The 12,445-nt window shown below is 49.5% G+C and overlaps 1 protein-coding gene across 1 annotated transcript in view; it reads right to left on the bottom strand.

The window, feature by feature from the left end:
• Positions 1–1,191: 1,191 nt before the first annotated feature.
• PHYHIP (phytanoyl-CoA 2-hydroxylase interacting protein) overlaps positions 1,192–12,445 on the bottom strand; it is a 50,511-nt gene continuing 39,257 nt past the window's right edge. Inside the window, exons 4-5 of the mRNA XM_079955250.1 lie at positions 11,766–11,883; positions 1,192–10,440 (exon numbers count right to left, since the gene is read on the bottom strand). Of these exons, the coding sequence (XP_079811376.1) occupies positions 9,906–10,440; positions 11,766–11,883 (653 nt within the window). The 3' untranslated portion in view covers positions 1,192–9,905. The remainder of the gene's footprint in view (positions 10,441–11,765; positions 11,884–12,445) is intronic.

The following is a 12,445-nucleotide window of genomic DNA, read 5'->3' as shown; positions in this document are numbered from 1 at the left end:
TGGACAGAAGGACCACTTTGTTCCAGGCATGGCCAAACTTGGCTCTCCAGATGTTTTGGGACTACAACTCCCATCATCCCTAGCTAACAGGACCAGTGGTCAGGGATGATGGGAGTTGTAGTTGCAAAACAGCTGGAGCTCCTACAACAGCATTGGAGCTTATTAGTATCAATAATAATAATAAATAATAATAATAATAATAATAATAATAATAATAATAATTTTTACTATTTATACCTCACCCATCTGGCTGGGTTGCCCCAGCCACTCTGGGCAGCTTCCAACACATATAAAAAGCAAACATTAAACATTAAAAACTTCCTGTTACATTATTATTAAGGTTCCTAATATTACTAGTTACTGTAAGGTTTAAGGGAGCAGAAGTTAGTATATGTATGGAGGATTAGGCTTAAATGCATCTCTATCATCATCTCTAAATAAACAATCATGTGGCAATCATTATCTCTGGAGCAAGACTTCTGCAAATAGCAAGGATACAATTTCACCTGAGCACAGAGGGCCCTTTCATGCTTAGTATTCTTGAGATTCAGTGACATATTGGCAAATTCAGGTTGTGTAATTTAACTGGATTTGGCATCCTTGAGCTACAAACCTGCTTTTTTCAACATACTTTTTGCAATTAGGAAAGTAACAGGAAAATGTAGCAGAAAGTGGGGGGTTGCAATTGCTTGATGCAACATCAAGCAAACACCCGGCAAACAAATCAGAACGAAGGCTCAGTATACCGATGTGGTATAACCTCTTGCTAATTTTGGGCAAAATGTGGATGAATACTCAATAAGGTCATCTGAATTCTGAATGAAACCTGAGATTGTAATGGTTTTCCTGCTCTGAATGATGCTGATTTATCCTTAGGTAAGGGTTAGATGGGACGTGAGAACTTTGTGTGAGGACCTTTGCCTGTGGTCAACAAAGTCTACATTTATGAATATGGATTCATGGAAAATGATGAAACAAGAGAAATCATCGCTCAGTCTGCACTGGAGTCTTTAAGGACCAAGAAAAAAACTTTCTCAATTATGGCATTTGTGCATGTCAAGAAACAAAAATGCCCACGATGCAAGGATAGCTCTACTGCACACCCACACATGCACAATTTATTCAGATGTCAACGCACTCTTGTTGTGGGCTCTCTGGTGGCAGTGTAGACAGTCAAAATAGCAGAGGCAGTTGAACACAGGTTCGTAGTTTATTGATACACACTGTAAGCACAGCACAGTCTTGCTCAAGATATCGTTTCACAGAGTGCATCATACACAGAGTCTGGAAAAGCACCACTTGGAACTAGGGATGCAGCTTAGGCTGTGGCGTGAGAGCCATGCTGAAATTCTCAGCCGCATGCAAGCGTTGGGAGGGCTGTGGAGTGAGACTAGGGAGCCAACTTCTTAGGCTGCAATCAGAAAGACAGAGGTACCATTGACATACGACCCACCACTTTCTAAATCAGCCTTCCCCAATATGGTACGCGGTGGATGTTTTGGACTACAGCTCTTGTCAACCCCAGCCAGCAAAAGTTGCTCTAACGGGCATATTCCCGGTCACAGCCTGAAGGTTATCCTGATTCAATTTCAGAATGCTCTCCAGGAAAACCAGTGTCTACTGACCAAATGATACACAAAATGCATTCATGCATTCTTTGTTATTTGTTATCCACTCTCCCCCCAACTTAAATGGCAGGTGCAGGGGAGTCTGATAAGGACTGAGGCCACGGGGGGGGTAGGGAGGGGGCATTTAACCTTTTCTTCTCCTGCATTATGCTCTTGGGCTAGATCTAGACACATTAAAGAAGCGTTTCAATTTAAAGAGTTGTAAATTTAAACAGGGGAAACAGGTAGAGAAAAATGGGATTCCACATCACCATCTAGTGGCACAAAGTTATATCGCATATACAACGCATAGACAGTGGTACCTCTGGATGTGAACGGGATCCGTTCCGGAGCCCCATTCGCATCCAGAACGGAACACAACCTGCGTCTGCATGTGCACGGTTCGCGATTCGCCGCTTCTGCGCATGCGTGTGACGTCATTTTGACCGTCTGCGCATGCGGCGAAACCCGGAAGTAACACTCTCCGTTACTTCTGGGTCGCTGCAGCGCGCAACCTGAAAATACTTATCCCAAAGCTACTTCAACCCGAGGTATGACTGTACCATAAATCGCTTTTTCTTTACCAGTCTAGCTGAATCCTGGGTCCAATGAAAGTAACATCTCAAACCTGCTAGTATTTCCAGGAGGAAAACTGCCATTGGTGCCAATGGAAGAGACATTGATTTTCAAGTTCTCGTCATTCAGAGAACCATTCCCACATTCGCAGAGGAAGCCCAGGCTCCAGGCCAAAGAACTAAGCCTGTTGCCCTTGATGCTGGGACATATTCTTGGGCACAGTCTCAATCCATGTAGGGAACTGGCCAGGCTTGCCAGATGACCCCCCCCCCATGAAAGTATGCTCTACAGTATGTACTTCTCCATCTTTCTCCTGCAGTTACAGATCGCAAGGAAAGCTGCTGTGGGCCATTGAGTAATAATCCCTCTCCTTGAGGAATCCCAGAGTAACAGCACAGATTAAAACCCACTGCCTTTAAGAGATGTGTGAAGTCCAACATTTTCTGCAGGGGGCCAGTCCACTGTCCCTCAGAACTTGTGGGGGGCCGCACTATATTTTTTTTGGGGGGGGGAATGAACAAGGGACAATGAATGGTGCATGAAAGGGCTCCGGAGAGGGGCTGCTTTAAATGGCGGCCGCTCAAGTGGGGCGCTCAGCCAACCGCGGCTCCTATGTCTTGCAAGTGGCAGGGGCTGGCGGCAGATGAGTGGCATGCGAAAGGGCTCCAGAGAGGGGCTGGCAAAGTGAAGCCCAGCCCCCTTCCTCCTCTAGGCAGGGCAGGGAGAAGCCAGGAGGAGGGAGGGAGGAGGTGCTGACGCCGCCATGGGAGGAAGAGGGAAAGAACGTGCGCATGCTGGCGATCCACGCGGTGATTCCCGGACCGCCCGTGGGCTGGATTTAGAAGGCAGTTGGGCCTGATCCGGCCCGCAGGCCTCAATTTGCCGAGCCAAAAGGCAGGTGCTCTTGGGAGTTTCAGACCAGACTCTTTCCCAGTCCTTCCTGGAGATGCCAGGGATTGAAGGAGGGGCTTTCTGCACTCAAAGCAGATTCCCTACCACTAAGCCACGGCCCCGATGGAGGGCTTGCAAGGGCATTTGACATGGCGCTGGCAATCTCAGCATGTCTTAGCTCCACATGACAGGAAAAGAACAGGAAGTAGATTGGCAGGCTAAGCCTCTTCCCAATCCTGCATTTTATGAATTTTTAAATATGGGATGTGTTCATGAATGTAACTGACATACTTCATACTTGGCATGTTTTTTTTCAGAGAGATGTGTCGTTTTACTTAGTCCATGTTTGCCTACACAGGCTAATGGCTGACTAGGGGCAGACCCACCACATCCATTTAAAGCATATCCAGCCAACATTTAAAACACATGACTTTTCCCACATATTCCTGGGGAAGTGAAGTTAGGAAAGGATGCCAGGGATTGTGGCTTTGTGAGAGGGAAGCTAACGTTCTCAGAATTATTTGGAGGCACTCAGGTGCTTTAAATGTGTGTTAGATGCCCTTTAAACGTAGTGTGGATCTGTGCTTTACCTGGTCTCTAGAACACACCCACATGCTCTTACCTGGGTTTCTCACCCAGCTTGTGTATCACATCAGCTGCTAGTGGTCTGCACTTTTGATGTGGATCTTTTGCTACGACCTGCTCTCTTTTGTCCACTTGAAAAAGCTCTCTCTTGCTCACTCTCATTTTAATAGAATCCTGCAAAGTGTAGATTTGTTGAGGTTACTGACCTCACAGAGCTACCATTCCCATGGTATAACAGGGCTTTAAATGGATGGTGTGGATGTGACCCAAGTGGCAGGTGATGGGAAAACCCCCTGCTGCCAGTCAAAGGATCAGAGAATCCTAGAGGGCATAGATGGCATTTGATCTGGTAGACTGAAAGTTCCTCTCCCATGCTTTCTTATGAGGATATTAAAATTATTCAATCTTTTATCATCCATCAACTAGTTAGCCTAATCTCAATCCAATTATGCAGTGTTACAATTCTGATATTGGGAAGGAAAATAAATAAAATCTCCTCTTCCTAATTCTCCCAACCAGCATTCCCCTCTTTAAGATCAAGTACGTTAATTTAAGACAGCTAACTGAGGTTTGACATTTATTTTCTCATCATTTAATTGGTTGGTTCAGTGAAGAGATTTTATATGGAGGGAGCCTTGCATCACCCAATTCCCCACCAATGGTGCAGTCCAGGGGCAATTTTTGCACAGGATGAACTCAGTAGACTCAGCCTGTGTCAGTCTGGGCTGCGGCTGATGGGAGCTGTAGTCCAAAACCTCTGGGTGGCACCAGGTTGGCCAAGGGTGCTATAGGACTCCTCACCTCCTCTGCACAGGGGAAGCAATCAGTGCTATGCGCCCTTGGTGTTTGGCAAACAGATTCTGTGTGAAGATATGCAATACAGGAAAGCTGTCTGTCGCTTGTTCTGTTCCCCTTCTATGCCTGGTTCACCAGCCAAATGCTCTCTTTTTTGCACTGGAAATGAAATGGGGAAGGGCTCTTGTCTCACAGAGACAGGAAGGCATATCCCACAGTTCTTCCCAATACAATTTTCAGATACACCTGCTGGAGGGGGGAAAGCATCTAACGAATCCAACACATACTGCCGTCGGATTTCTTAGCATAACACAAAGCTGGAAAGAGTCAAGGACAGCTGAATTTGCCTCCCAACAGCCTCTAAGTAAATACAGCATTCCCAGGGGCAGGTGTCACGCTTTCCATCAGCAAGGTTGAAATCTGCAGTGCAACAGGAAGGGGGAAGGGGGAGGAGAGGAAATTGAAAGCTAGTATAGAAAAAGCCAGGGTTCTTATTACTCCATGCTAGCAGCGTTCACGGCACGATACCTGCGACAGCACACAGCAATCACCACACAGCTGGCTGCACTGAACATCTGGACACTCACTTGTTCATTTTGAAATGCTGCCAAGAATAAAAACTTATCTGCAGCCCTGAAAGCCAAGCCTCCCCTGCCAAAACCTCTTTGCTTTAAAACCTGATTTACTTACTGCCACGTAATAATATTTATTTTAACGAAAAAACATTCTTTGTTAGGACTTCTTTGAGCACACCAGTCATTTTGCAAAAGGCTTGAATCCAGGCTTGAAGTACAATCTACACAGCTTTGCTGATAGGTTTGTTGTGATAGAGTCCTCCAAAATGAGTGAGGAATGTAACATGGAAGTGCAATATATACCAGACATCCTTGGTCTAGCTGTGGGATTCCCTGCAGACCCTCTCAGGTGCTGAGATCAGCAGAGGGGGCCCTCTTGGTAGTTTCTCTGCCCTCATAGGCTCAGGGGCTGGTGGACCAGGAGGCCTTCTTTGTGGTGGCCCCCTGCAGTGGGACTCCCTCCCCACAGAGGTCCACCTGGCACCTTCATTATGCAGCTTCTGAAGACATACCTCTTTCCTGTGGCTTTTTACACTTGAAGTGTATATTTTTAGGACCCACCTTATTTTTGTGATTGCAAATTGTTTTAAACTGTTTTTAATATTGCGTGTGAATGTTGTAACCCACCTTGGGACCTTTGGGCGAAGGGCAGGTAATCAACAACAACAACAACGCTTTCCCCAACCTGGTGCCTTCCAGGTGTTTGGGGAGTACATCTCCCATCAGCCCCAGCTGGGCACAGCTCCAGCTGGCAGTGCTTGTGACTGATTGCTGATGTACCCTCATGTATTTTTCAGCCAATGAGATATTTTGCAGGAATACACTCAATACTACACACTGGCTACATGGGGAACTGTTGATCCTTCTGCATTATCCATCCAAGAGGATTATAATTTGCTTTCACTGTCTGCAAAAGAGACTTCAGTTTGCCTTGTCATTCAGCAACCAACAAGACAACCCCATCTGAGATGGCCCCAAATGTCTTATTTTCAGGACTGTTTCTCATATGGGACTGGAGGGCATCAGATTGGCAAAAGCTGAACACCGTGAAGGTGCCTTATATTCTACAGTGTCTTGACCCAACTCCAGAATCATCTCCTGTTTTTGAAATTACTTGGATTTGGCGACTGAGGAATTGCTGTCATCTAAAAGGTGGCTTTCAAGACCACCATTGCCGGATAGTAGGGAAAGTGGTTGGCATCTGGTTTCAAATTCTTGTTCCTCCATGGGTAAGTCACTGCCTCTCCCAATCTATATTCACTGAGCGTGAGGCTATCAGTGGCTGCCATGTTCTGCCACTGTGGTTGGAGACAGTCGGCCTCTGCACACCAGTTGCATGGAATGAAAAGTAAGGAGAATTTTGTCGCACTCACGTCTTGCCTGTTGACTTCCCATGGGCAACTCCTTGGCCACTGGAAGAATAGGCTGATGATCTAGATGGGCTCTTATGGTCCTTTCTCCTCAAGATTTCTATGAGGCTCACCTTTCCATGTAGATTTATCTGCTGTTATATTCATCGGAATTATTCCTGCAGAATCTCCACACACAGCGGAGGATTTTGGGGGCTGCAGTCTACAGCACACTGGGTGGGATTCCACACGACTACGATTGTCCATCCATGCAAGCATTTCTGCTTGCCAGACAGAATTATCTCCTTTCTTCTCCACCCATCTGTGGGTTCCCTTGACTATCCAGAGAGGATTTGGGGGAGGCAATGGGGTGAAAGGCCCTTTGCTCTAGCAGGAGTCCTTGTGATCGCTTCTGCCAGCATTCCAGGCTAGTCGACTCTGGCTCAGTGTGAGTTTATGGGCTAGCCTGCCCATATATGTTTGGCCTTGCTATGGTTCCAGATCACAGACAAGCTGCCTTTTAGAGACACCTGGCAGCCATTACAGATCTTTTTGTAAGGCTTCCTAGCAGCTACACATGCTGAAAACCCACAAGAATGGCAAAATGCATTGCAGATCTGCAGAAATCTGCAGCCCACTGAGCCCAATGGTCCCCCTTAGCCATACATGGAGGCTCAATAGAGGCCTGATGAACTCTCTGGCTTTGCTGCTTCCTGGGGGGGGGGGGGATCGGAGGGGTGTGTGTGGTAGAGAGAGAGAGACAGACAGACAGACCTGCCAGGTCACATGTAGGGGGTGGGCTATGATCTTCATGGTAGACAGACACTCCAGGGTTCTTATAGACCAGCTGACTCCTCTCAGCCCCAGTTGGGCAAAGGCTGTTTATAGGTTCAGAAGAACCACAGAAAAGTTGCCACCCAGTGGCCTTCCATTTCTCTCTGTGTGCTCACAAGTTGTTTTTCTCAAGGTGTGAGCGCTCCTTTGGAGTATTTCCTTTAAATCTGCCTGTGGGGTTGGGGGGGGGAGTTTTCTGGGACAGCACTCCTATTTATTCAACAGTCGTAGACTTTTACCCCAATGCAAAATGGAATCTCTGCTCATCACCAGCCATATCTTACATGCCAACTCAGCAAAAATAGAGACACTGACCGAATGGAAACCCTCTTTCCTCCTGGCTGTGGGGAGACAAGTGGATAGAGAAGTTCTCTTCCTCCTCACACAATACTAGAATCTGGGACTATTCAAAGGAGCTGAATGACTGAAGATTCAGGACCATGAAAAAGAATGCACGTAGTTCAAATATGGCATCTGCTCCCACAAGATGTTGTGACGACACCAACTTGGATGGTTTGAAAGGAGGACCAGACTAATTCATGGAGGCCCAGGCTCTCCGTGGCTCCTGGCCGTGATGGCTGCGTTCTCCTCTGGCTCTGGGGGCAGGATGTTGCTGAATCTACGCTACAGGGAATCATCAGCAGGGAGGGCATTTGGGCACTCAGGTCCTGCTTACGGGTTTCCCAGAGGCCTGTTTCTCTCTGTGAGGACCAGATGCTGCATGAGATGCGCCTTTCGCCTGATCCAGCAGGACTCCTCTCATGTTCTTAATGGCTGTGCTGGCCTGTCTTTGTGCCAATGCCCTCTCAGGTTGCCCTGCATCAAAAGGAGCAGTGTGCAAGCAGCTCTCTTGGAAGGCAAAATATTCGCACGCGCACACACAGCACAAGAAAACACAAACAAATCAACGGAGGTGGCCTGAGCCTGAAGCGCAGACCTGAGCCGGGGGGGTCGGGGGTTGAGCAGGTCTAGCCTGTCTCAGCAGAGCAGGTTCTTGGTGGCTGAGTGAAGTCAGGGGCAGGTTGAGACAGAGCTGGGGAGTGGCTGCAAAGGAAGTGCTAACACCTGTCAGGCCAAGCCTGAGATTTTTGCTTTTACCCCCACATTCCTCTGACTCTTCTTTCCTGCTGCAAGTAGAGCAGTTGCTGCCCCAGATTGGCTGCAGGCAGAGAGCGCGGTCCAGCGCTTAGCAGCTTCAGACGTGGCCAATTACCTGCTGCAGGACTGTCAGCTGCCAAAAGCAGCCTCAAGAGAGCTGCAGCTGGGAGCAAAGGAACGGGGTGGGGGTGGCCCTTGCATACCCCTCCCCCCTCCAGCCAGGGGGAGAAAAGAAGAGAGTCAGGCGGAAGGGAAAGGGTGGAGCAGCCCTGTCCCCCTATTATGCCATGGCCACCAGGCTGCTTTTGGCTTAAATCATACTTTGGTGGGGCTGCATGTCATCTGGCCCCATGGCGAGGAGCCGCTCTTCCGCTCCCCGTGCTGCCAAAGACAGTCACGTGAGGACACACAGCCTGGCCCAACATGGGCAAACTGGATTCCTCCGCCAGCCCAGATAAGCAGGGAGACCAGGCAAGGCGGGGCTGTGTGACAGACAAGGGAGACAGGCTGGGAGCCTCTGTGCCGCTACCAGCCACCAGCATTCCAGTCCTCTTTGAGGCTGCGCCAACAGGCCTGCTGGAGCCTGCCTCTTCTGTCTCTCTGCCCTCTTCCCCCTCCTCCAACTGCTTCTTTTATTTCATCAAAACACATAAATGATGTGAAGCAATAAGATGTCGCACCCAGAGGAAGTGAAGGAATCAACCTGTGATTCTCTTTTCCCTGCTGGGAGCCCCAGAAATATGACGCATCATCCAAGGCTTCCCTCCTGCATCCCTTTGTCCGTGCAAACCACAGGCTAGTTCTGCACATCACAAAACCTGATGGGGGGGGGGGCGTTGTGCCAGCTGAATATGTGAGCTTCCCCCCAGAAGGAGGGGGGTTCTCCCCCTCTAGTCTTCCATGCGCACAGAAGGCTGCAGATCAGGGGTGAGCCTCCTGCCGCTGCTGGACTGCAGCTCTCCCCACTCCCTGCCAGCATGACCAAGGGCAGGGAGAATGGGAGATGCAGGACAGCAACGGCTGGAGGGCCACAGGCTCCCAGGCTCTGCTGTAGACAAGGGAGGGAGACGTGGCAGGAAAGGCCTCTTGGGTGGTACAGTGAGCCTTCGGGAGCGGAACGGCCAGCGGAAATAGGGTGGTAAAGAAGTCGAGACGGCTCCCACTTGGGACCTGTTTCAGAAGGCAGATCCTTTATCACACTGGCCAGAGTGTTTGCTGCATGTGCAGTGAAATGCCCACATTGAGTTTGAACAGGGTGAGGGGCACAGAAGGCAAGCGGTCTTTCTCCCTATAGAGAGAACCCAAGAAACCTGGGCTGACCTTTCACAAGTGGACCCACTGGTTATCTTGCTGGAAGAGTAGGGTCCTGCAGAGCTGACTCCACCCACCTCTCTCCAGCTCAGGATCTTATTTACAATGGCTCTATAGAAGCATGCAAGGGCTAGAGAGATGGATGCAGTGAGGGGCCCACTTCTCTAGCAATGGGGAGGCGGTAGCTCACAGCCGGCCATGTCACTGCCAGGGGCCTTTGGTCCCCAGAGATCTCTCGTATCCCTTCTCTTCCCCTCCCTAATCCACCCCACCCCCTCCGGTCTCTAGCGCCCCACACTGATGTTGCACGTCTTGCAGCTGGGATCCTTCTTGGCGTCGGCCGTCGAAAGGCTCATGAGCTGATGGCCGCTGATCTCCCCCAGCACCCCTAGGCTGAGGTCAACCGGCTCGGTGTAGATGATCTCCAGGATGATGTCCTGGGCATGGCGGTAGACCAGCTCGCCCTCCTCCACACAGCAGGTCAGGAACTTGTTGCCCGTAATGTCCAGCTGGGGCAAGCGCTCCTGGCAGAAGTTGTCTCCGGGGGACCCCTTGGGCGCCAGCACCAAGACGACATAGTGGTAGGCGGTGTACATGCAGTAGAAGTCCGCAAAGTAGAGGTTGGTGTTGGGGCCAAAGAGGCGCTGGGCAGGGATCTGGAGGCGGTAGCGGCCGTAGGGGGAGTCCTGCGGGGGCTGCCCTGTGTTGAACTCGGTGTTGCAGCTGAAGAAGATGCCATGCAACATCCCGCTGGTGGGAGAGCCGTGGCTGCCGCTGTTGTCCTTCAGGTAGGGCTTCATGACATTCCCACTGTGAATTCTGGCCAGGAGGGAGAGGCAGAAAGTCAGCCACAAGGGGGGGAAGAAGCAGCAGCAGCAGCAGCTGCGGTCAGGACGGGCCTTAAATGTAAAGAGCCCTTCTGACTATGCCCCCACCCTGAATTACAGGAAGTGACCTCAGGAAGGTGGGAGGGGATCATCAGGGCTTTCTTATTTTATTGTTACATGAATAGTTATTTATTTATTTATTTAATTTATATGCAGCATGTATCTTCCAAGGAGCTCATGGTGGTGGACATGGTTCCCTCCCCCCCATTTCATCCCTACAACAACCCTGTGGGGTAGGGATGGCTAAGGGTTGGTGACTGGCCCAAGGTCACCCAGTGAGCCTCATGGCTGAGTGGGAATTCGAACCCTGCTCTCCCAGGTCCTAGTCTAGCTCTCTAACCACTGTACCACACTCTGGAGCAGGTGAAGCAACCTCTGACCCCCACCCTTAGTACTTCAACCTAGCTCAGGGAACAGGAGTGAGAGGCAGTGCGAAGCAGTGGTTCAAAAGTTTTAGACAAACGCTTACTCAGTCGTGAAGCTCACTGGGTGACCCTGGATCCTTTGTGATCTCTCAGCCTGACCTACCTCACTGGGCTGTAGGGAGGATAAAAGTGGGTGAGGAAGGGAGATTTATGCATCGTGCTCTGAGCTCTTTGGAGGAAGGGAAGAAAGAAAATGTATTTCTTTTCATTTTTTTAAGTGTATTATATAATGGTCACCGTGTTGGCTTAGACCCAGGGAGGTCAGGGTTCAGTTTCCTATGCAGCCTTGAAGCTCACATAGACTAACCTACCTTACAGGATTGTTGTGAAGAGAAAATTAAGGAGACTTTGAGTTCCTTGGAGGAAGGATGGGATAAAACGGTAATGTAATGACTGGAAACCTTGATCAAAATGGGGGAGTAGCAGGAATCCAGAGGCCTGACCTGTATTCTCAACTCTGGTGGAGAGTCTGAAATGGATTTCACCTTTAAGACAAGACAACTTGGGAAGGTGAAGAACTGCAGCTTATGACTGGGCAGTTCTTTGTGAGGGTCCCCACCATCACCCACTTTCTATGATCCCTAACCAGAAGGGAGACTCTAGAATATGCCTTGGGGTCAGCAACTGGAGGCCCCAGGGCCAAATCCAACGTCATATCGGATGTCATAGCACACCTCTGTCCAGTGCAATTGTCAGAGGGAGAAGAGGGAGATGGGCAAACGATAACCATGACAACGGGATATGGCAACTTGGTGTGGAGGAAGGGATGGGGTACCAGCATCCATTTCCTGCCACTCTGGTCCCCATTCGCACATGGCTTGAAAGCCCTTACCTGACATGCTGGAAATATTCCTTGGTGTGGTTACGATAGAAGACTGAGAACCTGAGCATCCTCCCTGCAATGAGTTCCGCTTTCTCCTGCAGCTGAGCCAAATGCTCCTTCGCATAGTCTGCAGGGGACACCAAGGGGACAGGGTTTCATCAAATTCTCGATCAATTGCCACATGACCAATCTCCACCTCTCTTCAGCCCCCGCCCCAATATATCCCTATCCCCTTCTTCTTCTTCTTCTTCTTCTTCTTCTTCTTCTTCTTCTTCTTCCCACACCTGGATCTTTTGCCTCCAGCCAGTTCTCTTGTTTGTCACCCCCACCCACCTCACCTGCTCTGGGCGTCTTGCAGTGGCATGCCTTTTGCCTCCCACTCAGAGACTCTTGCTTCATCACAAAATCTGGATTTACTACCTTTCAGCACCACTCAGCCTGTTCCAGCTCCCATCAAACAAGGCCCCGCCTTTTAGCTAGCCCAAACAAGTGTGTGTGTGTTTATTATAAAATCTCCCTTATTCCTTAAACTTCAAAACATACAGTACAGTGGTACCTCAGGTTACATACGCTTCAGGTCACAGACTCCACTAACCCAGAAATATTACCTCGGGTTAAGAACTTTGCTTCAGGATAAGAACAGAAATCGTGCAACAGTGGCGCGGCGGCAGCAGGAGGCCCCATTAGCT

This window comes from Podarcis cretensis (genome assembly GCF_951804945.1).
Source record: "Podarcis cretensis genome assembly, chromosome: 15".
Classification (NCBI taxonomy): domain Eukaryota; kingdom Metazoa; phylum Chordata; class Lepidosauria; order Squamata; family Lacertidae; genus Podarcis; species Podarcis cretensis.
This window is presented reverse-complemented; position numbering and strand designations above follow the sequence as displayed.